Source organism: Scyliorhinus canicula, chromosome 10 (assembly GCF_902713615.1).
Source record: "Scyliorhinus canicula chromosome 10, sScyCan1.1, whole genome shotgun sequence".
Classification (NCBI taxonomy): domain Eukaryota; kingdom Metazoa; phylum Chordata; class Chondrichthyes; order Carcharhiniformes; family Scyliorhinidae; genus Scyliorhinus; species Scyliorhinus canicula.
Genome location: NC_052155.1, coordinates 137104631 through 137132181, shown reverse-complemented (window position 1 = coordinate 137132181; position 27551 = coordinate 137104631). Strand labels below are relative to the sequence as shown.

Genomic DNA, 27551 nt, shown 5'->3' with positions numbered 1-27551 from the left:
TCCCGGCCCTGGGTCACTGTCCGTGTGGAGTTTGCACATTCTCCCCGTGTCTGCGTGGGTTTCACCCCCACAACCCAAAGATGTGCAGGGTAGGTAGATTGGCCATTCTAAATTGCCCCTTAATTGGAAAAAATAATTGGGCACTCTAAATTTATATTTTAAAAAATCTTTGGACACTAAGGGGCAATTTAGCATGCCCAATCCACCTACCCTGCACATCTTTGGACTGTGGGAGGAAACCGGAGCAAACCCACGCAGACACACAGAAAACATGCAAACTCCACACAGTCACCCAAGGTCGGAATTGATGCAGGGTCTCTGGTGCTGTGAGGCAGTAGTGCTAATCACGGCATCACCTTGCTGCCCAACAATCTCCTCTCATTCTTCTAAACTCTGGAGAGTATCGGCCCAAACTGCTCAATCTCTCTTCATAATACAAAACCCTCACCTCTGGAATCAATCTAGTGAACCTCCTCTGAACTGCCTCCAATGCAACATCCCTCTTCAAGGGGGTCAAAACTGTGCACAATACTCCAGGTGCAATCTCACTATTGCCTTGTACAGCTGCAGTAACACTTCCCTACTTTTATACTCTATTCCTTTCATAAGAAATGCCAAAATTCCATTTACCTTCCTGATTACCTGCTGTACCTGCGCATACTAGTTTTTTGCAATTCGTGCACGAGGCGATTTATCTGCACCAAAGCACTCTGAAGTTTGTCTCAATTTAGATAATAAGTTGCCCTTCTGTTTTTCCAACCAAAACAGCTAACCTATCCACATTCATTTGTAGACTTATTTCTTTTTTTAAGAAATGTTTTTATTGCGTTTTTGAACAAAGTATATTTACCGTTATGTACACAACATAAGAAATATATACACATATATAGAAGAGAATGGCACACTCAAAAGTACCAAAAAAAAAGTAATAATAAGAAACAAAATAAAAAATTAAATAGAATAACTGGTAGGGTATTGTGCACCAGCTCAACAGCAGCAACTCTGTACAACTGGCAAAATTATTTACAACACACAAGTAGGCGACTGTTTGTGGGGGCGGGGGGGGGGGGGGAGGAGAGACTAGGGAGGTAAATATATATTTGGGTGCCAGAGAACAGGAGAAACAAATACAGTGGGCAATACTCGAATGGGTTCGGTGTTGGTGTTGTCATGATCTTCTCCTGGACGGATCTCGCTGCCGTTGTCGTTTCCTGCTCACCTCCGCTTCAGCCGTTCCTCCCGTCTTTCGCCTGTATTGTCCTTGTTCTCTGTTCCTGGAGATGCCAGGTTTGTTATCGTATCCTGTGCCCTCCTTCCGGTTGTCATTTCCCCACCTCCTCCCCCCACCGCCCCCCCCACCCACACATTCTCCTCTCTTCTTCCCTGTCCCTTCCCTCTCCCCCTCCTGTGTTTCGCCTTTCTTTCCTCTTAGGTTTAGCTGTTTCCCCCCCCCCCCCCCCCCCCCCCCCCCCCCCACCTCGCAGTCCATCTCTCCCTCTCATGCTTTGGCTACTTTCCCCTGATTCTTGGCTACCTGGCTATTCTTCTGCCTGTTCGTTGGCCACAAACAGGTCCTGGAACAATTGGGTGAATGGCTCCCACGTTCTGTGGAAATCGTCATTTGACCCTAGGATGGCGAATTTGATTTTCTCCATTTGGAGAGATTCTGAGAGGTCGGACAGCCAGTCTGCAGCTTTGGGTGGTGCTGCTGACCGCCAGCCGAACAGGATTCTACAGCAGGCAATCAGGGAGGCAGGGGCAAGGGCTTCCGCCCTCTCCCCCAGGAATAGATCTGGCTTGTCTGAAACCCCGAAGACTGCCACTTTCAGGCATGGCTCCACTCTCATCCCCACCACTTTGTACATTGCCTCGAAGAAGGCTGTCCAGTACCCTGCAAGTCTGGGGCAAGAACAGAACATGTGGGTTTGGTTGGCCGGGCCTCCTTGGCACCGTTCACATCTATCCTCCACCTCCGGGAAGAACCTACTCATACAGGTTCTTGTTAAGTGGGCTCTATATACCACTTTTAGCTGCGTCAAGCTGAGCCTTGCGCACATGGAGGTGGTGTTGACCCTATGCAGTGCTTCGCTCCAGAGTCCTCACCCTATTTCAATCCCCAGGTCCTCCTCCCATTTCTTTATTGTTGCGTCCAGTACGGTTTTGGCCCTCTCTCCCAGTCAGTCATATATGTCGCTAGTTTCCTTTATCTATTATGCTTGCCTCCAGTAATACTTCTAGTAATGTTTGTCGTGACAGTTGTGGGTACGTCCTTGTCTCCTTTCGCAGGACGTTTTTGAGTTGTATATACCTTAGCTCGTTCCCGCTGGCTAGCTGAAATTTCTCTGTCAGTAGACTTATTTCTTTATTCCAACTTACTATCCCATCTATTTTTGTATCATTTGGAAATTTGGCTATAGTATCTTCTTTCCCTGCATCCAAGTCATTAATATAGAATGTAAATGGTTGCAGCCCAAGGAATGAACCCTGTTGCACTCTACCAGTTAGGTTCAAGGTTGCATTAGCTGACCAGTCAGTTCATGATGGAGATAATGCAATTCAGCCTGTGCTCTGGCATAAAGAGGGAAAATTCTTTCTTCTGATCACTAATCTGTTATCCTTTCTCAATATATGACAAGAACAGGATAAAACTTGATTGTGATTGCTTCATTGGTGTAAATAGAACATTAAACACTCACTGTGTAGATTCACGCATGAAGAATGGTCAGCGGAGTTAGGTATCTGAGCGTAGCTGCCATCCATAGAATCATGCATCCTGAACATGGAGGAAAGAGAACAAATTTCTGAAAATCATATTTTAACATTGCTTTTAATACAATGGATTTTAGTTAGAAGTAGAAGAGGCTTATTATAGATCACTTGTGTACTTAAATGTACTTAGTACTCATGTTTTTTTCAGCTAAAATTTCAAGTTGTCCATCTTTTAATATACTTGGGTCACAATATTGAAAGGCCCCATTGGAACAGGTAACAAAAAAATGGATTCCTGACCCAAAATCTATGAGCAATTTCAGAGTTAAGGTATTGCCAGCATGTACGGCTTAATTTTAATATTAAAATGGCAATGTTACACTTCTCAAATTGTGCTACCACAATTTCAGCTTTCATGGCAAGCTACAGCCCTTAACAGCTGCTGTCTCATTAGATAATAATAATCTTTATTATTGTCACAAATAGACTTACATTAACACTGCAATGAAGTTACTGTGAAAATCCCTGAGTCGCCACACTCCGGCACCTGTTCGGGTACACAGTGCAAGAATTCAGAATGTCCAAATCACCTAACAGCACATCTTTCCGGACTTGATGGAGGAAACCGGAGGAAACACATGCAGATACAGGGAGACTGTGCAAAATCCACAAAGACAGTCATCAATTGAACCTGGGTTCCTGGCGCAGTGAGGCAGCAGTACTAACCACTTTGTCACTCGAGCATGAGATATACTGTTGGATATAGAAGTTGGAAGAGTTTAGAGAGCATAGGGCCCAGATATCTGAAGGCTTTGCCAGAATTAATAAAATGGAGAGAGGACAATATATAGAGTCAGCATGTTGGAGGGGGGCACATTTATGTAGAGCTGAACAGTTATAGAAAATAGGATGGAATTAAGCTATGTACAGATATACAAACAAGGGTGTGCATTTTGAAAAGTTGGTTCAGCAAAACAAATATATTCCTTCCATAGATTATCATGTAAAATTTACTTTAGATTGAACTCTATATGCCATCCAATCTCTTAATTCAGACAGTTCAGAATTTGACCTTGCAGCAGATCAAGACCTAGGGAAACTATTAAGGGGCAACCTTCCCTTAAAATGTTTTTCACATTGACCATCGTCCCATCACCTTCCCTGAGTGGGTCTGGAGCGCTGCTGAACATTTTACCCAGGCCAAGAGGACCCGGAGTACTGCTACCAATCAGCAGCATTGGTGACAGCTGGCCACATGGACCATCATGGCCGACGGCCCTGTGAGGATTCACCTACGTGCCAGACGTGAGTGCTCCTCTGTTCTGGGCTTACTACAGTACGTGGATGAGGAAGACAGCTCCTACCAACAGTTATACTGCGAGGCTTCATGAGGATGGCCCCGATCCAAGTTTCTCTGCAGGTGAAGGACACTCCATCTGAAAGGAATTTGACACTGGAGCAGCAGTGTCCGTGATCAGCCACTGCATTTACGACAGGATTCGATCAAGCCTCCAGACACTGACCCTTCGGGACACCAATGCCTGGCTTGCCACATATGGAGGAATCACTAGTGATAGTGGGGACCTCAATGGTCCTGGTTCAATATGGGCAGCAGTCCGCTTATCCATGCCTGGTCGTGGTCCTGAAAGGCGGATCGGGTTTGCTGGATCGGGATTGGTTGTGCCACCTACAGTTAGATTGGTAGAGGGTTTGCAGTATGCACCCGCATAGCCCTGAAGGTGTTTTGGCGAAGTTTTCAACTGTCTTCCAGGAGGGCTTGGACACAATAAAGGGGCTGGTGGCCCGCATTAGTGTTGACCTTTGGCTCAGCCATGTTATATCTGCGCTCAGCCGGTGCCATTTTCCTTGTAGCCCAAAGCAGGATCCGAGTTCGACCGACTGGCAAATCTAAACATTATTCACCCTCTCCAATTCTCCGACTGGGTATCACCAATCATACCCGTGATGAAACTGGATAGCTCCGTACGCCTATGTGGTGATTACAAGATGACGATGAACTGGTTCTCTGTAAGTTATAGCAACTCATCAGCTGAACAAAAAAACTGAACAAAACTGGGCAAGAATTGGAAAGGATATATTCCATTTTAAAAGGACAAATGCAGTACAGAAAACAAAATCCATGTCTGCAGGCAGGCTGCAGAATATACATCCGTAAGACTCGTATCAGAAAGGAATAAAGTAGGCCACGAGTAATGACAGGGCCAACGGAAAAATTATGCGGGAAGATCTAATTCACTCCAAGATAAACAATGGGATGTAAATCAGTTGTGCCATGGCCAGACAAAATCACACTATAGTAATGGGGAAATGATTAAAGTTGTTCCCAACATCCACTTGAGCCATTTGCAAGAGATCAGCAGTCTCCAGAGATTTTATGTGGAGAAACTGATCAAATCAATTTCATCCTGTCAGCAGCTTTGTCCTAGAACTCACCCGTGGGAGGGGCCAGTCAGTTCCATTCAGGTTTTTGCCCTTAAAAATACAGGACTCAGAGGTTCTTGCTCTGTTGCTTCGCACTCTCTTCACTTGCTACAGGGTGTCTACAAGACAGAAGGTCACGAACACCAGAGTACACAGGATCAAGGCCCAGCAGCCAAAAGGACCAGTAAGTTTTGAGGAAGAGCCAGAGATGTTCGTGCCGGTTTAACTATTCTTCCTGGGAACGGCCCACAGAAACTCTCAATTAGGTTAGATTGTTGAGGTTGGGGTGGGTGAGTGGATGTATATATATGTTTGTATGTGTTTAAGTAAACCTGTGCAAAAGTAAGAATTCTTGATGGGCCGTTTAGTTTCTTGTTTCCCATAATATTTTTATTACCGATGTTTCTGTGGTATACTCTGAATTGTGGAGGGCCTAATTTTCTTGAATAAATTATTTATTTGTAAATTTACCATTGTTGTGGTCTCACCTTTCTTTCACTGTCACTCTGATTTAGTCACAATAAATGCCAGAACATAATTCCGTAATCGAGGACCCAAAAGGAATCCGAGCGCTTCGAACACACTCATTCAAGAGAGGCTACTGGTTAGGAATAAAAAATGGCCCCTCTTTCTCTCTCTCTTGTGAAGTTGCACTAGTGGGACACGTCCAGGTGACATTTCACTATCAACAAGGGAGAGACTCCCACAGGCGTAGGTGGCAGTCAAAGTAACTTGCGTGGCATAAGGACAAACCCACTGGTTAGACATAAACAGTGAGACTTGTTCTCTCACTTGCGAAGCTGTCCCAGTGCGACACCTCCGGGTTGTGGTTTCAACACCTGCAAGAGACAGACACCCGGAGTTATCTGTGACACCCAATACCAGTCTGTTGTGGAGTAAAGGAAACCATTTTACATCTCCCGCCTGGACCGTTATCCATTCCCTCAAATAGAAGACTTATACATAAGGTTCAGTGGTGGCCGCACATTCACCAAGAGAGACATGAGCCATGTATACCTCCAGCTAATCTTGGCGCCCGAATCCCATAGTTTTGTGACCATAAACACACACCGAAGGCTATATGAACATACCTGACTGCCCTTTGGGGTTTCCTCGGCGTGTGCCATTTTTCAGAGGGTAATGGAAAATGTCTGCCTCACATGGAAGTGTATTTGGACAAAATCTTAATTGCAGGCTCATCTGACCAAGAGCATTTACACAACCTGGCTGTGGTACTCTGGCACTTCAAGGAGGTCGGCGTTCACCTCTGATTTAAGCAAAGATGGCGCCGGAGCGAGGCGACTCTCTGCAAGCTCTCCCCAACAGATCCATTTTTAACTTAACTTGTACTCGTTCTAACCTTTTAAAAATTAATTCTACAGCTAACATTATTACTAACCTCTACATTGTATATCTTGTGTTGCCCTATTATGTATTCTCATGTATTTTCTTGAATTTTGTTTAATTCCCTTTTCTTCCATGTACTGAATGATCTGTTGAGATGCTTGCAGAAAAATACTTTTCACTGTACCTCGGTACACGTGACAATAAACAAATCCAATCCAATCCAATCCAAACATGTCATCATGGAATTATCAAAACTATTGTGATTAATTTCTCTGGGCAGCCATATTTCTTCATTCCCTTCTAAAGGCACCTCAATGTGACCAGTGGTATTGTGCCGAATTTTGAGGTGCAGGAGCTCTAAGAAAATATGTTGGCTGCTGTTACATGGTTTTACTGACCTTTGGGGACTCAAATGATTAATACAAAAGGAGAAAAATGCTTTGTAAGTTTTTAAAAAATTGTCAGTAGGCAATTTATTTCCAACTATTAGGTATTTTGAATCAGTAGTTTTTAAGTGGAGCTAGAATTTCATTATACATCAGTTTAATGAATTACTTCAAGCCTATTAAAAACATGAATTACTGAAAACTTTACACACTTCTGGTTGGGGTATGGTACATAGAGGGGACACTGCTTTTCCTGATTTATATTTATACAAATGAGTGTACAGAGCACAATTTCAAAATTTGAAGATGATGCATGACATGGAAGTATTGTGAACTGTGAGGAGGATTGTAGCCACCTGGGTTGGCCACTTCCCGACTTTAAAATGGAGATCCGCTAAGAATGCAGGGAGAAATGGCCAAACGCAGGAAATCAAGCAAGTGCAAAATCTCCTGTATATTAGAACTTGCAGAAACCAAGACAGCACTGAAACTAACACTCATCTACATATTGATGTGCGATCCCCGGGAACAATTGGAAACATTAAGAGCAATTAAGTGGAAAGCACACTTTGCAAATTAGCAACAGGATAGTTATGGATTTCAGGATATAGACAGGCTGGTAGATTGGGCAGACACGTGACAGATGAGCTTTAATGTCGAGAAGTGTGAAGTGATACATTTTAGTCAGGAGAACAAGTAGGGCTGACATAAAATAAATTCTAAAAGAAGTGCAGGAGCAGGGGGACCTGGATGTAAGTTATTGAAAGTGACAGGGCAGATTGAGAAAGCAGTTAATAAATTATACTGAATCCTGGGTTTTGTAAATAGGGCACAGAGTTTTTAAAAAATGTTAGTTAATAACCTTCATAAAACACAGGTTCAGCCTTCACGGGGAGGATGTAAAGGTTTTTGCAAAGATTTACGAGAATGGGAAACCTCAGTTAGGTGGACAGATTAGCAAAGGTGGGGCTGTTCTCCTTGGAGAAGAGAAGGTTAAAAGGGGTTTGTTAGATATTTTTGTAACCCCCAGGAGAACCACCCGATCGATCTGCCCATGGGGCTTGTAGAATACGAGCTCCCATGCTGAGGGGAGGAGGCTCATTAATTCCCAGAGATAAAAGCTGGCCCAGAAGGGAGCTGGAATCTTCAGATGGTTCCGGCTGGGACTAGGTGTGCTCTTCACCACAGTGTGGATTTAATGCGAGTAAGAAATAAAACTTATTGGACTTGATTATCATAGATGTGTTCTTGGAAGGGACTGGAGAGAGTAAATGGGGAGAAACTGTTCCCATTCAGGGAAGGTAGAAAACCCTAAGGTGATTAACAAAAGAACCAGAGGTGACAGGAGAGCAAATATCTCTTTTATGCAATAAGTGTTTGGATCTGGAATACACTGCCGAGTCATATGGTGGAGACAGATTCAATTGTGGTTTTCAAAAGGGGACTGGATAATTAACTGAAGAGAAAACATTTTGGAGGGCGACAGGGAAAAAGTTGGGACTGTGCCGAATGGTCTCGTGTGCTGTAACCATTCTATGGTTCTGGTCCAGATATGTTCAAGGAAGTTGATTATTGCATGAAGAATGAAACTGAAGGTTACCCGGATAGTGTGATCAAGAAGGGTGGGAGGAGGGCTGTGAGAAACAAACACCAAATTAGATGGGGAGGGCCAAATGCCTTTTTCTATGCTCCAAGTTCCATTTAAAGCTCGAGCGGGGAATACAAACACTATACCGCATTTCACATCCTCAGGCCGTTACAGCCAAAGAATTAACATTCAGTTGGCAAACGCAGCAGAATGTTTGGGGATAGTGACACTGCTTTATATCCCAAGAACCTTGTTCTTCAAAGGCCCTGAAATGCCTCTTTATGATGTCATGACAATGGATATCAGCTCCGAATTACAATGGAACATTCTGAATTTTTAAATAAGATGTGTTTTTTAAAAAAAAGGACATAAGAGCAAAAAACTGGCCGAGGCTGCAAAGTAACCACTTGCTGGAATTCCTATGTGGATTATACTCAGTCCTGGAATGTTGTACCCTTTTTTCAGACAAGAGACATTTCAAAGGAAGAGATGCAATGCAAAAACTGAACTGTAATCACTTGTGAGCTATATTCCAGACACATTTGTGGTTTTCCCCTTCCGGGAAGCAACTTCTGGTTTCTGTGTGCTAGTCGGGTGTTCTAGCTCTACTGTGCTGGTGTGTGCAGAACATTTGACTAGGTACCCGTGCATTGGCAAGTAAAGTCTCTCTCTCTCGCTCTCTTTCTGTAAGCAAGTCAAGTCAGCAAAACCAGAAGCAAAAAGCAAGCAGGAGAAGTCCTTTCACTAATCTGCAGAACAAAGAATCTCCAAACAAACTGCTCAACTGCCAAAGTCAACGCTGCCAGAATCGTCCAACTTAACAGCCGCAATGTTTCACCATCTACCCCTCACGGCCAAGTGGGACATTTGCAAAGATGAAGATATGTATGTCCTGGGTCAAATTGTGCCCTGAATACAAATTCTTAACTGTACAGAATCCTGGTTTATTTACAGCAATGACAGTTGCAATTGAGCCCAAGAGAATATCTAAAGTAAACTTGAAATTGTAACTGTGTCACTGTGTGAAGAGGGGGAAAAAAGTCTAAAGTTCAAGCTTTTTGTCCAGATCCAATAATTAATTTGGGAAGAGTGTACAAGGTTGGATAAGGAGAGGTTTAGACTTGGGTACAAACACCATTTCCACACACGAGCCTAGGTTTTCAAATCATCATTGGTAATCTAGTTATTCTATTGGGTAGTCAGCATTACAACTGGAATATCTGGGTCCCATTAGGAGGCACTTCTTCACCCAAAGGGTTGTGAATCTATGGAATTCCTTGCCCAGTGAAGCAGTTGAGGCTCCTTCATTAAATGTTTTTAAGATAAAGATAGATAGTTTTTTGAAGAATAAAGGGATTAAGGGTTATGGTGTTCGGGCCGGAAAGTGGAGCCGAGTCCACAAAAGATCAGCCATGATCTCATTGAATGGCGGAGCAGGCTCGAGGGGCCAGATGGCCTACTCCTAGTTCTTATGTTCATTGTCTAACTTTCTACATGGGCAACGGTGACTTTGGTGCCGGTTTAAATCACTTGGCTAGACAACTTGTAGCCACCTGGGATGGCCACTGCCCAACACAAAATGGAAGATTACAAGGAATGCAGGGGAAATGGACATGTTGCAAAAGCAAGCAGCTTGCAAAAGCGCTTGTGTATTCTGACTGCTGCAGAAACCAGACAGCACTGTGAAAGAAAACAAGTTAGCATACTAATGAGGCGATACCGGGCGATTCCCAGGTACAATGGAAACAAGTTAACGCCAATCAATACATTGAATAGAAGGCCAGACTTCTCGGCGCCAAGAGAAGTCCAAAACAATAAGTCCCAGGAACCGCCCAGTGATCGAGGGACTGCCCCGTTATTGGGGAATTCAAATCAATCGATTGGGAAGAGACCCAATCGATTGCGAGTGTATAGAGGGTCCGCCCAGGTGGGCGCGAGACCCTGAGAGAGGTATAAAACAGAGACCCCGACCCCAGCTCTCTCTCTCTGCCAGCCTCTCCTTGACCAGCCATCCCTCCCAGCAGAACACGTTGCAGCAGAAGAACCTTGAGAAGGAGAGGCCTGGACAGCAGCCGCCATCACGCAAGTGTCATACAACGCACGCTACAAGAGTAGACACTCCTGACCCCCTTTAGTCCATAACTACTGGAAGCCTGCGGACCCAGGACAAAGCTAGAGGCCGTTGTTCCCTGATCCGGCAGTCCCCTTATCCAGATAAGTATTGGCCTGTTAGTGGTAGGATTAGCCTAGTCTTATAGTTTCATATGCATGATTAGTAGATTACTGTATTATAATAAACGTGTCTTGTTCGAACTTACTAACTGGTGTATGGATTTATTGGTTTGAACTTGAAACTTGTGGCGGTATCTTAACGATACCTGGCGACTCCACAGCTAAGGAACAAAACAGAGCCAAATTGAGTGTCAAGCACACTCACCCAGAACGAGCAACAAACTGCTTTGTGATGCAGAGCAAGGCCAGCAAGCACGGGTTCAATTCCCGTACCGGCTGAGGTTATTCATGAAAGCCCGCATTGCCAACCTGCCCGAGGTGTGGTGGTCCTCAGGTTAAATCACCACCAGTCAGCACTCCCCCTCAAAAGTGGAAAGCAGCTTATGGTCTTCTGGGACTTTATCTTTATCGGAGTCCTGTTGCTTACGCAGAGTTGTATTCCATATGGAGAAGAAGAGAGACCTATAGACTTTTAAAAAAACTTAATAAAGTGTCCCATATTTATATCTGTACAGAAAATATTGTTCAAAGTACTGATTCATTGAAAAATAACAAAGTTAATTATTTATATTTTCAAATATTGTATACAACCAAACAGTGAAAGAGCAAGTTTGCAGACAAATACAGAAAGATGCAAGAATTTTAGAGTACTGTTAATAGGTGGAATTCAATTATCTTAACTGTGTTAGTAACAGTGTAAAGGACAAAGTCAGGGCAATAATTCCTTAAATGTGTACAACAGAACTGTCTTGATGAGCATGTTTCCAGTCTAAAGAGGGAAGCCAGGCCGATCTTAATTCTGGGGAACGAAGTAAAGACTGGAACACGTTTTAGTGGGGGAGCAGTAAATCATATCATCAGGTTTAGAACAATTATAGAACTGCAAGCCAGAATCAAATTTAAAATACTTATCTGCAGGAGGGCTTATTTCAGTGACTTGAAAAAGGATCTGGAGCATGGAGAGCAGAAAATTGCCAAGTAGACCTGTAATTAGCAAGGCTGGTGCTGGATGCCATGAGTTCAGTCTTTACAGAAGGGCAGTTGTTTTTAAATATTTAGGTATTAGATACTGCGTATCAAACATCAGGCACACCACTGATGCCTGTGTGTAAATACTTATTTTCTTGAAAGGAACATTAAAGCATGTTTTTAATGCAGCACTTTGAGATTGAGAGTAAATGTAATTTAGAAGGGGGAGGGACAATAATTACTTTATTTTAAATGGTATCCTTCAACCAACAATGTTTGTGAGCCACTGTGCCAGACAAATGGAGGATTGCAAATGTTACACCGCTGGTCGAAAAAGGAGATAAGAATAAATCCCATCTACAAGCTAGTTAGTCTGATGTGGGTAGGAGTGAGAGACAATAATGCAGGACATTAAACATAGAAAATAGGAAGAGCTGGCCATTAGGCCCCTCAAGTCTGCTCCACCGTTCAATATGATTATGACTTGTTATAGAAAAGAAGGCTGGGCCTGTGAAGGCGGGGTGGTGGGTTCCTGCGATGAGACCCCTTAAAACGGGCAGCATGGTAGCATAGTAGTTAGCACTATGGCTTCACAGCATCAGGGTCCCAGGTTCTATTCCCGCTTGGGTCACTGTCTGTGCAGAGTCTGCATGTTCTCCCCGTGTCTGGGTGGGTTTCCTCTGGGTGCTCCGGTTTCCTCCCACAGCGCAAAGATGTGCAGATTAGGTGGATTGGCCATGATAAATTGCCCTTAGGTTAGATGGGGTTAACGTACTGCCCATGTTCCTCATCCTGTTTAGATCCATTCCAATCTACATCCCCAAGGCCTTTTTCAAAGCGCTGGACAAACTAATCATGGCGTTCGTATGGGGGGGGGGGGGAGATGCTAGGATCCCAAAGAAGGTCGTACAAAAAACAAAATCCAGTGGGGGGCTAGCCCTCCCAAATCTACAATTCTACCACTGGGGGGCGACGGTCGAGCGAATAAGGGGATGGAGCAAGGAGCCAGAGGCCGAGTGAGTGCTCGCGGAGGAGGCCTCCTGCGTGGGGACCTCCCTCCGGGCCCTCGGTACAGCAGCACTCCCATCCCCACCCAAAAAACACTCCAGCAGCCCGCTGATGATAGCCACCCTCCAATCCTGGAACCAACTGCGGCAGCAATTTGGCCTGACCAAAATGTTGGACAAAGCTCCCATCTGCAACAACCATAGGTTCACACCAGCACTGACTGACGCCACCTTCAAAAGATGGGGGCAGGACGGAGGGACACTGACAGTCAGGGACCTATACACGGACGGCAGGATCGCAACACTGGACGAACTGACAGAGAAATTTCAGCTAGCCAGGGGGAATGAGCTAAGGTATCTGCAGCTTAAAAACTTCCTACGAAAGGAGACAAGGACGTACCCACAACCGCCACGACACACACTACTGGAAGAACTACTGGACGCAAGCATACTAGACAAAGGAAACTGTAGCGACATGTATGGCCGACTGATAGAAAGGGCCGACACCGTACTGGACGCAACAAGAAAGAAATGGGAGGATGACCTGGGGATTGAGATAGGGTGGGGACTCTGGAGCGAAGCACTGCATAGGGTCAACTCCACCGCCACGTGCACAAGGCTCAGCCTGACGCAGCTAAAAGTGGTATATAGAGCCCACTTAACAAGAACCCACATGAGTAGGTTCTTCCCGGAGGTGAAGGATAGATTTGAACGGTGCCAAGGAGGCCCGGCCAACCACGCCCACATGTTCTGGTCTTGCCCCAGACTTGTGGAGTACTGGACAGCCTTCTTTGAGGCAATGTCCAAAGTGGTGGGGGTGAGGGTGGAGCCATGCCCGATAGTGGCGATCTTCGGGGTTTCAGACCAGCCAGATCTATTCCTGGGGTGGAGGGCGGACGCCCTTGCCTCCCTGATCGCCCGCCGTAGAATCCTGTTTGACTGGCGGTCAGCAGCACCACCCAGAGCTGCAGACTGGCTGTCCGACCTCTCGGAATCTCTCCAAATGGAGAAAATCAAATTCGCCATCCCACAGAACGTGGGAGCCATTCACGCGACTGTTTCGGGACCTGTTTGTGGCCAACGAACAAGAGGAAGAATAGCCAGGTAGCCAAGAATCAGGTGAAAGTAGTCAAGAATCAGGGGAAAGTAGCCAAGGCATGAAGGAGAGATAGACCGGGAGGGAGGAGGGGGACAGCTAAACCTGAGGAAAAAAAGGCAAACCGTGGTGGTGGGGGGGGAACAAGAAAGGAAAACCAGTGAGGTCGGGGGGAGGGGGGCAGGGAAATGGGAGCCGGAAGGAAGGCACGGGATACGAAAACATGCATGACATCTTCAGGAGCGGGGAACGAGGAAATAAAGACGGAGGACGGGAGGAGCAGCAGAAGTGGAGGCGAGCGCGAGACGGCAGCGAGATCCGTTCAGGAGAAGCAGGCGACAACAACATGAAACACAGCCAAGTATCACACACTGTAATTATCTCCCCGGCACCCAAATGTATATTTGCCTCCCCAATCCCCCCTTCCTTCCCCCCTTCCTTCCTTCCCCCTTTCCCCCCCTTTCCCCCCCCTTCCCCCACCCCCTTTCCCCCATCCCCCCGCAAACAGTCACCTACTTATGTGTTGTAAATAATTTTGCCAGGTGTACAGAGCTGCCGCTGTCGAGCTGGTGCACAATACCCTACCAGTTACTCTATTTCATTTTTTATTGTATTTTTTTTTTTACTATGTACTATTTTCTTCTCTTTGGTATGTTTGGGTGTGCCCTTCTCTTCTATATATGTGTGTATATATATATGTTTCTTATCCTGTGTACATAACGGTAATTATACCTTGTTCAAAAACCCAATAAAAAAAACATTTATAAAAAAGGTTAGATGGGGTTGCTGGGTTACGGGGATAGGTTGGAGGTGTGGGCTTAAGTAGGGTGCTCTTGGGGCAGCACGGTGGCGCAGTGGGTTAGCCCTGCTGCCTCACGGCACCGAGGTCCCAGGTTCGATCCCGGCTCTGGGTCACTGTCCGTGTGGAGTTTGCACATTCTCCCCGTGTTTGCGTGAGTTTCGCCCCCACAACCCAAAAATGTGCAGGGTAGGTCAATTGGCCACACTAAATTGCCCCTTAATTGGAGAAAATGAATTGGGTATTCTAAATTTAAACAAAAAAAAATAGGGTGCTCTTTCCAAGAGCTGGTCCAGACTCGATGGGCCAAATGGCCTCCTTCTGCACTGTAAAGTCTATGAATTCTATGAAAACCGGATAGCTGGGATAACACTAGAATATCTCTATATAAGTTAGTTTATTGAGGATTGAAACTAATCAAAGAAAATATATCCAGTAATCATTATTAACCACTAAACATGTATTCTTAGAACATAGCAGTAAAAGGCATTGAAACTCATGCTAATAGTGGCTGCACCGTATGATGAGATTTAAGCTAGCTAACTTGACCACATTCCCAAGACAGACAGAAATAATATGTCAGTAATAACACAGCCAGCTCAATAAGCAGTTCTAATCAGCAGCTCCAGCATCCTGCGCTCAAACAGACAATGGGAGGGCAGGAACCACACTGAGATAAGAGAAATGGGAGTAGGGGAGAGCAAGAGATTACGGGTGCGAAGGTCTTGAAAAACAACAGAAGGCCAGGGAACAAGATGGGGCTAAATCACGAGCTGATCTCACAGTCATCATGCTGCCTAAAGTAAAATTCATTGGTCAAGTTAAAATTTACAGCTACAAGGATTGATGGGTCCAACTGGGGTGGGTTAGCTGTTACACGCAGAGAACACACCCATCACTTCTGCCTAAATAAAGAAGGCCATTTGAATGGAGCTAACATTGTCCAAAGTCATGGACCTCATGACGCATGACAACTATTCCCTGGGCGCTGAGAAAGGAATGGGTGGGGCAGGTGCTTCATTCTGGGCTGGATATGAAGACGAGGGGGTTGACGGTGTTGATCAATAAGAGGGTTGCGTTGATCAATAAGAGGGTTGGGGTGGGGGGAGGAGAGAGGGATGAGAGGGGAGGAGTATGTATGTGATGGTTAGTGGGAAGTTGTTTTTTTTTTGCTTATTGTCATAAGGCTTCAAATGAACTTACTGTAAAAAGCCCTGTGAAAAGTTGGAGGGGATGCTGGTGGTTTTGGTGAACGTTTATGTCCCAAATTGGGACAATGTGGATTTTATGAGGCGGGTGCTGAGGTCAATTCTGGACTTGGACTCGCATCAGTTGATTATGGGGGTGGCTCGGGGGGAAGCAACGGCCGCAGTGGACGTGGGGTTACAAGCAGATGAGGTGGTGTGTGAGCGGGTGAGGGCTGCTATTTGGGGCTCTGTGGAGTTGAACGACACGGGGGAGGTCACAACCGCCATGTTGTGGGAGGCACTGAAGGCTGTCATCAGAGCGGAGTCTATATCGATTTGGGTGCACAAGGAGAAGGTGGAGCAGGAGAGGGCAAGGCTGGTTGGTTAGATTTTGAGGTTGTGCAAGAGATATTCGGAGGCAGGGTTGTTGAAGGAGAGTCTAAGGCTCCAGATGGAGGTTGGGCGAATTTCTACATGGAAGCCTGTGGGACAGTACAGTAAGAAGTCTTACAACACCAGGTTAAAGTCCAACAACAAACCTGTTGGACTTTAACCTGGTGTTGTAAGACTTCTTACTGTGCTCACCCCAGTCCAACGCCGGCATTTCCACATCATGTGCTTAGGGGCAGCAGGGTAGCATGGTGGTTAGCATAAATGCTTCACAGCTCCAGGGTCCCAGGTTCGATTCCCGGCTGGGTCACTGTCTGTGTGGAGTCTGCACGTCCTCCCCCTGTCTGCGTGGGTTTCCTCCGGGTGCTCTGGTTTCCTCCCACAGTCCAAAGATGTGCGGGTTAGGTGGATTGGCCATGCTAAATTGCCCGTAGTGTCCTAACAAAAGTAGGGTTAAGGCGGAGGTTGTTGGGTTACGGGTATAGGGTGGATACGTGGGTTTGAGTAGGGTGATCATGGCTCGGCACAACATTGAGGGCCGAAGGGCCTGTTCTGTGCTGTACTGTTCTATGTTCTATGTGGGACAGTTGCAGAGGTCCAGATAGACTGTGTACGAGTACAGGGAAAAGAAGAGTAGGATGTTGGCCCATCAGTTGAGGAAGCAGGAGGAGAGGGTGATTGGTAGAGTTAGGGATGATAAGGGTAAGATGGTGATAGACCTGGAGGGCGTGAATGGGGTATTTGAGCCTTTTTAATCAAAGGCTCTACAACTGGCTGCATCACAGCCTGGCAAATGCATGGCCCAAGACTGCAAGAAACTTCAGAGTCGAGAACCCAGCCCAGTCCATCACACAAACCTTTCCATCCAGTGACTCCATCTACACCTCCTGCTGCCTGGGGAAAGCGGGCAGCATAATCAAAGACTTCCCACCCAGCTTGCTCACTCTTCCAACTTCTTCCATCAGGCAGGAGATACAAAAGTCTGAGAATATGCACAAACAGACTCAAAAACAGCTTCTTCTCCGCTGTTACCAGACTCCTAAACGTCCCTCTTATGGACTGACCTGATTAACACTACACCCCTGTAAGCTTCACCCGATGCCGGTGTTTATGTATTTACATTGTGTACCTTGTGTTGCCCTAATATGTATTTTCTTTTTCTTTTCTTTTCATGTACTTCATGATCTGTTGAGCTGCTCACTGAAAAATACTTTTCACTGTACCTCGGTACACGTGACAATAAACCAATCCAAACCAAGTCAGACCACCTGACCGGGGAGGAGAGGATGCAGAGGTCCCTGGATGGGTTGGAGTTTCCCCAAAGTGGAGGTGGGCTGGTTCAGGATCGAGGAGCCCCAACTGGGATGAGGGAGGTAATGGATGGTTTAGGGGCAAAGCAAGCAGGTAAGGCCTTGGGGCCTGATGGGTTCCCGGTCGTGTTTTGTAAAATGTTTGGGTCGGACCTGGGGTCACTGCTGGTGAGGGCATATAATGAAGCGAGGGAGAAGCGGGAACTCCCCCCAAAATTGTTGCAGGCTTCCATCGCCCTGATTTTAAAGAAGGGTAATGATCCGGAGAAGTGGGGTCATACTGCCCGACATCATTATTGATTGTAGATGCCAAGTTATTGGCGAAGGTGCTGGCATTGCAGATTGAGGACTATCTTTGTCAATTCGTGGGATGTGCTGCCACTGGCAGGGCATGTGCAGACAGTGAAAACGACAGTGCTGCCTCGGTTTCTGTTTCAGAACCTCCCGATATTTGTTCCCAAGTCGTTCTTTAGGAAGGTTAATGGGCTGGCTGGTCTCCGGGTTTGTGTGGGCTGGCTTTTTTGGAGGGTGGCCGGCGTTGCCGAATATGATAAATTATTACTGGGCAGCGAACATTGCAACGGTGAGGAAATGAACCATGGGGGAGGGGTCAGTGTGATGGCGGGTGGAGGCGGCGTCGTGTAGGGGAAGGGTTTGAAGGCTTTGTTGTTGTCACCTTTATCATTCTCACCAGCCAGGTACTCCGCGAGGCCAGTGATGGTGTTGACCCCAAGGATGTGGGGGCAGCATTTGGGGCTGGAGGATGCCCCAGTGCGGGCACCAATCTGCGATAACCATAGGTTTGTGTGGGGGCGCTTGGTGTGAGGTTTTGGGGGTGGCTGAGGGGGGTTGGAGCGCTTTGAGAACTTGTTTATAGGGGGCACGTTTGCGGCGCTGGAAAACATGAAGGAAATGTGGGGTTGCCCTGGGGAAATGGCTTTAGGTACCTGCAGGTTTGGGACATCATGAGGAAAGAGATGTCGTCCTTCCCTGGGCTACCGTCCCTGGGGTTGCAGGACAAGGTGCTGTTGAAGGAGGAAATAGGGGAGGGAGAGGTGTTGAATATCTATAAGGAATTGATCTACAAGGAGTGTGTGGGAGCCTGGTGGGGAAAATTAAGCGTAAATGGAAGGAGGTGGGGGCCGAGACATGGGAGGAGGCCTTGCGGAGGGTGAACGTGTCATTATCATGAGCGAGGTTAAGCTTCAGTTTAAGGTGGTGCATATGGTTCATATGACGGTGGAGTTGGTTGTTTGTGGGGGTAGAAGATAGGTGTGGGCGGTACACCCGCAAATCATGTTTCCATGTTCTGGGCCGCGGGCGGATTCAAGACAGAGGGGTTTCTCGGACAGGATGTCTGAGGTGTTGGGTTTGGTTCTAAGTCCAGAGGTGGCGCTATTTGGGGTGTCGGAAGATCTGGGAGCCCAGGGCACGAGAGAGGCCAATGTTTTGGCCTTTGTCTCCCTGATAGCTCAGAGGCGGATTTTGTTAGGGTGGCAGGACTCAGAGCTGCCGAAAGCGGGAGTGTGGGTGAGCAACTGTAGCAGAATCCGTGAGGCTGGAGAAGGTTAAGTTTGGTCTGCAAGGGTCAGCAGAGGGGTTCACCGGAAGTCACTTACACGATTTCTTCAAGGAGGATTGAGGGGTCGGGGGTGGGACTACAATACAAACTTTCCTCCGGCCTGAAAAAAATCTATTGACTCCCTGCTTCCTATTGTTCAACCGATTCTGTATCCATGTTGCTACTATCCCTTTTATTCCCTGAGCTACAACCTTTCTCACAAGTCGGTTGTGTGCACTGTATTGAATGCGTTTTGAAAGTCTACGTGCACCTAATCAGCAGTATTACCCTCACTGACACTTTCTGTTACCTCTTCAAAAGGACTCTAAATCCTGCCAGCCCGCGAGTCTGTCTGGTGAATCTTCGCTGCACTCCCTCTACGGCAAGTATATTTTTTCCTCGGTAAAGAAACCAAAACTGCACATTAGACTCCAGGTGCGGTCTCACCAAATCCCTGTATAATTGTCGTACGACATCCTTGTTCCTTTACTCAAATTCTTGTATACCAGTCACTGAAAGTAAGCACGCAGGTGCAGCAAGGCAAATATGCTGGTTGGCCTTGTTGCAAGCGGATTTGAGTAGAGGACAAAATGAATTAGCACTTGGAAAAATATGGATTAATAAATGAACATCAGCATGGATTTGTTAAAGGTAAATTCTGTTTGACCAACCTGATTTGTGTTTATTGATGAAATAATGAAGAGGTTTAATGAGGGCAATGGAATTGACGTGTACATGAATTTGCAAAAGACATTTAATAAAATACAACGCAATATGCCTGCAAGGAAAATCCATGATATGAAATTGGCCAAGAGCAGGAGTGAACAGTTCGTTTCGGGTAACCGACTAGTGTACAGCATGTTCCCTCGGTGTTAAGTTTTAGGACCATTGCTCTTTTTGTTTACTTTAAATTGTCTGGGCTTGGCTATGTGAGCAATTCATTTTTTTCAAACGTACTAAACAACAAGGAGAACAGTTACAGGAAGACGCAGACTGAACTGGTGGTGGGAAGTCAAATTAAATTATAACATATAAGTATTTTGTGTTTGAAGGGCTGTGGGGAAAGAATGAGGGTAATTGGGTAGCTCTTTCACAGAGCCGGCACAGCATGATTTCTGCGCAGAAATAGTGTTTTAGCTGACAAGGGAAACGTGAGACATCAAACCCACGAATATTTTTGCACCGAAATTTGGAAACGATGAAGAGGTGCTACTGTGATAGAAACTTCATGACAAAGAAAAACTTTCAAAGAGAGCCATCATCACTCACTTGTTCAATATAATAGAGCTAAAGCCTCCTGGAAAGCGCCTTCGCCCAGCTCGGCTGTGTTTACAGAGCCCCCGGTCCGGCTGTGTTTACACGGCCCCCGGACCGGTCCGGTTCGGCCTCCCTCTATCGGTTGGACGGTAAACATCCGGTTCGTTTGAACAGTTTTGGGCGGGAAGCGGCAGCGGACGCCGCCATCTTGTTTACCGCTTCGCTCTCCCGGGTAGTGTTTGTGTGTGGAGCCGGAGAGAAACACCGGCAGCAGGACGGAAGCAGAGCTGTAGCCGACTGTAAGTCCAAGGCGCAAACGCTTGTTCGAATATGTTAACGGAGGTTAGGTGGCTCTCTTTGCCTGGTGCATGGCACAAGCTTTATTTATAGTTGGTGCGGTGGATGCGCACGTCAGCTCTCGGGGAAGGAGCGAGGCCTCCGGGCCCCGCTGTGGTCTTGCCTGTCTACTGGGTGCACTGTTTCTAAGAGAGTGGGGGGATCGCCACCCCGACCTGGGCACAGAATGGGTGAGAGAAGTCTTTGCAGAGTTCGGCGAGGAAACTAGGGTAAAATGGCGACAGGAGAAGGAGTACAGGAGAAGCGGCCCGTCCCCGATCTCGGGTGACGAATTGAGCCGCGGTTGCCTGCCAGAGAGGCGGGTGGGACACGGAGGAAATTGCGGAGAGTCAGTGGGCCCTCGGCAGGTTACTTTCCTTTCGGTTCCTCGATCGATTGAGGAATCGCTCCGGGCCCCAGATATCACGGTCCCCCGCTGTTCTCGCCTTTTCTGTGCGGACTTTAGCTACACAACAGCTGTTTCCAGGTTGTTTTGGGCCTATATCCTGGTGTTATTGTGGTTGGAGCCTTGTAACTCCCAAGTGTTTTAATCCAGTGCCTGATGCTCCGTCTCTCCTCCCCTTTCCAAATTTCACCTGGAACCTTTTATTTATTTATCCAGTTATTGCGATTTTCACACCTCATCCGCCGCCTTGCAGAAATCCTGCGAGGTCCCGACGCTTTATCGCGCACTTTAATCGATTTGTTTCTGTGCCCTGACAACACGAGCTCCAGTCAATTACTATATATAGTCTTTTGTCCATTTTCTGCACTGAAAATCTCGCCTATTGTATGTTATCCTATTCGTAACATTGTGCTTAATTTGTAAAGTATCTGGTTGGTGGCATGTTTAAATCAACTGCGGGTATGATTCCCATTCTCCTTATAAATTGATTTTTGGTGCCCTCCTGCATGAGAAACGTGTTTATTTTTCATGCCTTGGCCCTGATCCCTTGAGTTCACTGGTCTCCCTGACTGAATTTCTCCAACCCTTTTATGTGAGTTTAATGTTCACAAAATAACAAGTATTTTTATTAAAGTTAGTTTTTGTGTGCTGAGAGAAGATGGGAAAAATTTGTTGGAAAAGGAGATTGAATCTGTACTGTCTAAATAAACAATTTTTAAAGTAGTTTGAATACAAATTTCACCATTTAAGTTGGAAAATGAATTTGGTGAGATCTGACCAGGTTTAATATGGAAGAGAAGAGAACGGACACATTTGTGGAATTTTAAATCAATATTAATATTTTCTTAACCGGTCAGAATTGTCATGTGAGTTGCTGAGTTTATTGTACAAAAGGAAATGCAGAAAAGAGAACATTTCAGTTGAGCAATATTATTTTGTCAAATAAATTCAAGAGAAAATTATCTTGATTATCTGGTAACTTATTTGTGTGGAGGAGGAATCGAAGTGTTGCATGATAGTAACGAGAAATAATTTATATCGCCCTTTTCAGTCAAATTTGTCTCAAAGTGCAGCGGTTTACAACTTAGAAAATATAGACAAATTAGGATAGGATAAGTGAGAGTTTTTGAATTTGAACACTTTTCTGTGCCAATAAAAGCGCACAATATTTGGTGAAATCCACCACCTGTTAAACATACATAGCATTATTTACATGGCACAAAGCTGCAAGGCTGTAATTCAATCTGTTACACTGATATGCTTAAACTCTTGAATTACTGCATTGTTGACAAATGACTGTTGTGCAATGTTTTATCCTTAATGATGACTGCAGTCCTTCTGGAGAGATGACTTAATGTGTTCACAAGTCCTGCAATCACCTCCCAACCAGAGTACTAATTTCTGTTTCTAGTGTTCATCTCTTATGTATCTTACTGTGTGAGCTAGAAATACGAGACTTTAAATACAAATTGGACATCTGAAATATGGATGGAATAATGCAATGTATCCAACATGATAATCTGACCAATTTATAGAATCTATTTCTTAGTGTTCCACAATAGTTCATCTAACTTGTAAATGTGTTCAGAGGGGTTGTATTAACAAAGATTAACCATTCTGTGGAAAACTGGGCTTTTATTTTGCTTATCAGCTGATTATGTTGTATGAATGGGGATAGAAACATTAATGACAAATGAAGGGGGCACTCAGAGCACATATCTCTGCCAAGCTGTCTTAACTCACAGCGACACAATTCTTCTTTGAGGTTTTTCCATGTCTGGTTGATGCTTTGTAGCTACGATGCTAAAAACAATCTTTCTATTAGGAGCTCCCATCTCACTGAAGAGGGTTAATACCAATCCACAACCTGCTCTGAAAATTCTCTTCACATTTTTGACAGCTCTGACAAATTTGATCACAACAGCTGATGCAATCCAGAGCATTCTAAATAAAACTCACAACATTATGAAAACGTCAATTAACAAATCGTGTTTTTTTTTAAAATCCAGGATCTGGAACTGCATCTTTGTCAAAAACTAATCAGTTCTTCCTTGGGTCATACCCTGTTTTGGACCAAATATTATTGAAATCCATCCATTAGAGTTTGAAATATGTCATTTAGAAAGGGATGAACAAATGGATGAAAAACATTAGCTCTGCTCACCTTCAGTGGCAAAGGTAAAAATATAAATTGTACATGGTGATTATATTAATGAAAATAGATATTGTATATGGTTATTACATTGAGATTTCAACATTACCTTGCGATTTAGAAGGAGTTGGGTTAATGTGGCATCTGATTTTATTCTCGTACTTCACGCTACCATATCTAGAGTTCTGTGCATTTTATGAAATGTCCAGACACACTTTGTAGTTTCCAGATTGACTGTAACAAAAAGATTCAGGCTGCCAGTGGGTTTTCCCATAAAAATTAATTGGATTTCTTGGGGTTTTTTTGGTTCCAAAACCATGAATTAATTTTGAATGGAAAAAATCCCACCGTTTAATTTTGCAATTATCTGTCTTTAAGTGCAATTGCTTCATGTCAAGAGTTTTGTTTAAAAACAACTTCTAACAATTCTAAAAATGTTATCTTTATATACATTATCCGGCAATGTGTGACTATTTTGTAATTTGGTATACCTGATTGCTGCAGTGTAATTTTAAGACTACCTACTCTGTAGCATTTTACATATTTAAAACAATGGCTGTCTTTTTGGAGACAAAGTTGAATAAAGTCAGCAGTGTTTAAAGTGTCTGCTAATTTCATGGGAAGGACGACGCGTCATATTAATTTTACATAAAATTATTTTGAGGGATCTTTAATGTTTATGGACTTAATTTTGACTGGATATAACAGCTCAGAACATCTCGGTTATTCCGTTTGTCTTCTGTCAACACAAAATGGTGGCAAAGACTACCACCAATACCTGTCTGCGCATACGCACTTGACTGAATGTGTGCAGAATACCACTGACGGATTTTGTCCTTCCATTTGGGGTTGGTTCAGGGGTTATTTTTAAATTATAAAATACCATTGTAAATTAATGGGGCATGATCAACGAAATGAGTGGAGAACTGCAGTCACATAAAGAAGAAATCAGAATGTAAATAGGTCCATGGTGACTAGCTTGCAGAAAGAATAACCTCTAAAAAGAAAATGCTGAACAGAATGAGCAGTGTATATAGATTAAAGCTCAGTCGGAGGACAGTGCCTTGTCGAGAACTAAAAAGGTTGATAATAATCTTTATTGTCACAAGTAGGCTTACATTAACACTACAGTGAAGTGGGCAGCATGTTGGTGCAGTGGTTAGCATTGCTGCCGCACAGCGCCGAGGTCCCAAGTTCGATCCTGGCTCAGGGTCACTGTCTGTGTGGAGTTTACACAATCTCCCCGTGTTTGCGTGGGTTTCGCCCCACAACCCAAAGATGTGCAGGGTAGGTGGATTGGCCACGCTAAATTGCACAATAATTGGACAAAATGAATTGGGTGCTCTAAATTTATTTTTAAAAACACTGCAATGAGTTACTGTGACAAGCCCCTTGTCACCACATTCTGGCGCCTGTTCGGGTACACCGAGGGAGAATTCAGAATGTCCAAATTACAGCACATCTTTCGGGACTTGTGGGAGGAAACCGGAGCACTTGGAGGAAACCCACGCAGACACTGGGAGAACGTGCAGACTCCGCACAGACAGTGACCCAAGCGGGAACCGAATCTGAGACCCTGGCGCTGTGAAACAACAGTGCTAACCTCTGTGTCACCCAGATAGAATCCCAGATCCTCGCCAAAGATTATTGTAATTTATTTTTCTTCACTTCTATTGTGGCCTATTCCTTTGCTACCAGTGATGTCCCGGAGTAAATAGTATAACTGTGCTGTGCGTGCACCATGTTGGCAGCAAACACGGCCCAACATACCAGAAATGTCCAGGTCCTCCACAGCTATTTTATTGGCTAACTATGAAAATTTTAAGTGACCTGTTTTGAGCAATTGCTATAGGTAAGCATTTGGATTTGAACTAATGCAAATTGATGCCAAATTGTGTTATTAAAATTAAGTTTGTAATGATGCTATATGTCAATCAGTTTAAGACCTGCGAGTAGTTTATTACTGTCTCCTCAATGCCATTTTGCACATTTGTAAGTCCTATGTCATTTGTAACTAAATTAATTTGTCAACTTTGAAAATTTTTGGCGTCAAATCCATCTGTACTGTTGAAGTACCATGTTCATTTTCCAGTGCTAGAAACCAATCAGCTTAAATTTGAGAGTTTATTTTTAATGGATTTCAATTCTTATTTTAAAAAAATCTCCAATAGTGATTAAAGGAATGAATCATCCCAGTGGTAAAGTTGACTTGAGTGTCAGAGAAGTTGTTTAACAGTAATTAAAATGTACCATACTGTTAAAACCCCACATATACTGGAATAGACAAATGCTGAATTTTTCTGGTGAGTTGACTTCATGCCTAAGATAAATTTAGCAACAAATGGCTGGTCTTTGATACCATGCAGTTTTTGGAGGTGCTGGACATCTTGGATAGCAATCTAATTTCCTTCTTTTATATGCATTTGTCTTTCTTTTTTAAAAATAAAATTAGAGTAACCAATTAATAGTTTGCACATTCTCCCCGTGTTTGTTTGGGTCTCTCCCCCAGAGCCCAAAGATGTGCAGGCTAGGTAGATTGGCCACGCTAAATTACCCCTTAATTGTGAAAAAAAAGAATTGTGTACTTTAAATTTATTTTAAAAAGTAATGATGAGTGCTGTTAACCTCACCATTGTACAGTGCAAAAGGGGCCCATTATATTTAGTATGTGATGATACAATGGATTTGCGTGTCCTTTATTATGCAAAGTAGCGATAAGCGAGTGACAAAATCCATCACAGGTGTTACATCTATAAATGTTTAAAAATGGAAATGAGATGTGTTTTTACTTTTTTTTAATACTTTCATGGGATGTGAGGTTGCTGGCAATGTTGCTGCTCTTAATTGTCACTGAGAAGCTGGTGGGGGAACTGCCTTTTGTAAACCACTGAAGTCTGTGATGTCGGTGCACCCACAGTGCTATAAGCTTGGGAGTTGCAGGATCTTGACCTGGCGATCAAAAAGGAACAGCAATATAATTCCAAGTTCGATGGTATGTGACTTGGAAGTGAGCTTGCAGGTGGTGGGTGGTATTTTCATGTGGCTACTTCCCTTGTTTTTCTAGCTGGTAGTGCCTGGGTTTGGGCAATGCTGATGATGGTGCCTTTGCAAATTGCTATAGTGCATCTCATAGATGGTAAACAGAATGATTCCAGCACAGAAGGAAGCCATTTGGCCTCTTATGTCTGTGCTGGCTCTCTGCTAGAATAATTCACATAGTGCTACTCTCCTGACTTTTCCCTATAGCACTGTAAATGTTTGCTTTTCAGTAAATTATCCAACTCTTTAATGCCACCACCACACACTCGGGTAGTACATTCAGATCCCAACCATGAGCAGTTTTTCAAAAAATTCTTGCGTTGCCACAGATTTTATTTGTTGTCACATGTACCGAAGTACAGTGAAAAGTATTTTTCCGCGGCCGAGGGAGCGTACACAGTAGACAAAAAGAATAATCAAGAGAGAACATTGACAAATGGTACATTGACAAACAGTGATTGGTTACAGTGTGGAACAAGGGGCCAAACAAAGCAAATACATGAGCAACAGCAGCATAGGGTGTCGTGAATAGTGTTCCTGACAGGGAACAGATCAGTCCGAAGGGGAGTCGTTGAGGAGTCTTGTAGCTGTGGGGAAGAAGCTGTTCCTATGTCTGGATGTGTGGGTCTTCAGACTTCTGTACCTTCTGCCTGATGGAAGGGTCTGGAAGAAGGCAATGCCTGGGGGGGTGGGGGTCTTTGAAAATGTTGTCTGCCTTCCTGAGGCAGCGGGAGTGTATACAGAATCAATGTGGGGGTGGCAAGCTTGTGTGATGCGTTGGGCTGAGTTCACCACACTGCAGTTTCTTGCGATCTTGGACCGAGCCATATCAGGCTGTGATGCAGCCAGTTAGGATGCTCTCTGTCGCACATCTGTAGAAATTTGTGAGAGTCGATGCAGACATGCCGCATTTCTTTAGCTTCCGTTAGAAGTAGAGATGTTGTTGGGCTTTCTTGACTGTTGCATCAATGTGACTGTGACAGACTTTTGGTGATAGTGACCCCAGGAGCCATCTCCACTTCGGAGCCATTGATGCAGCCGGGACTCTGTCGTGTAAGCTTCCTGAAGTCGATGATCACTTCCTTGGTCTTTCCGACATTTAGAGAGAGGTTGTTTTCGGTACACAATACAATCCCGGTGATTTATCTCACTCTTGTAGTCTGATTCGTCGTTGTTTGAGAAACGGCCCACAGATTAATGTACCATGTCAAATTTTCTGTGTTTAAAAGTGCTAACAAAGTGTGAGTTTTTGTTAGGAAATGCACTGCTATGCATATTGAGATTACTCAACTGGTAAAACCAGTGGTAAATTAGTCGCCTCCCCTTTATGGGGTACTT

The 27551-nt window shown here is 44.7% G+C and overlaps 2 protein-coding genes across 6 annotated transcripts in view; one reads left to right on the top strand and one right to left on the bottom strand.

Moving 5' to 3' along the window:
- bend5 (BEN domain containing 5) overlaps positions 1-20492 on the bottom strand; it is a 253252-nt gene extending 232760 nt beyond the window's left edge. Inside the window, exons 1-2 of the mRNA XM_038809776.1 lie at positions 20293-20492; positions 2697-2773 (exon numbers count right to left, since the gene is read on the bottom strand). Of these exons, the coding sequence (XP_038665704.1) occupies positions 2697-2772 (76 nt within the window). The 5' untranslated portion in view covers position 2773; positions 20293-20492. The remainder of the gene's footprint in view (positions 1-2696; positions 2774-20292) is intronic.
- Positions 20384-27551, top strand: part of rad21b (RAD21 cohesin complex component b) — an 88610-nt gene continuing 81442 nt past the window's right edge. For 2 of the 5 annotated variants that reach the window (XM_038809771.1, XM_038809766.1), the window contains exon 1: positions 20384-20579. The gene's annotated coding sequence lies outside the window, so the exon portion shown is untranslated. Of the gene's footprint in view, positions 20580-20633; positions 20808-23031; positions 23201-27551 lie in introns of those variants that run through there. The other 3 variants (XM_038809767.1, XM_038809768.1, XM_038809770.1) reach the window with 3 other exon arrangements.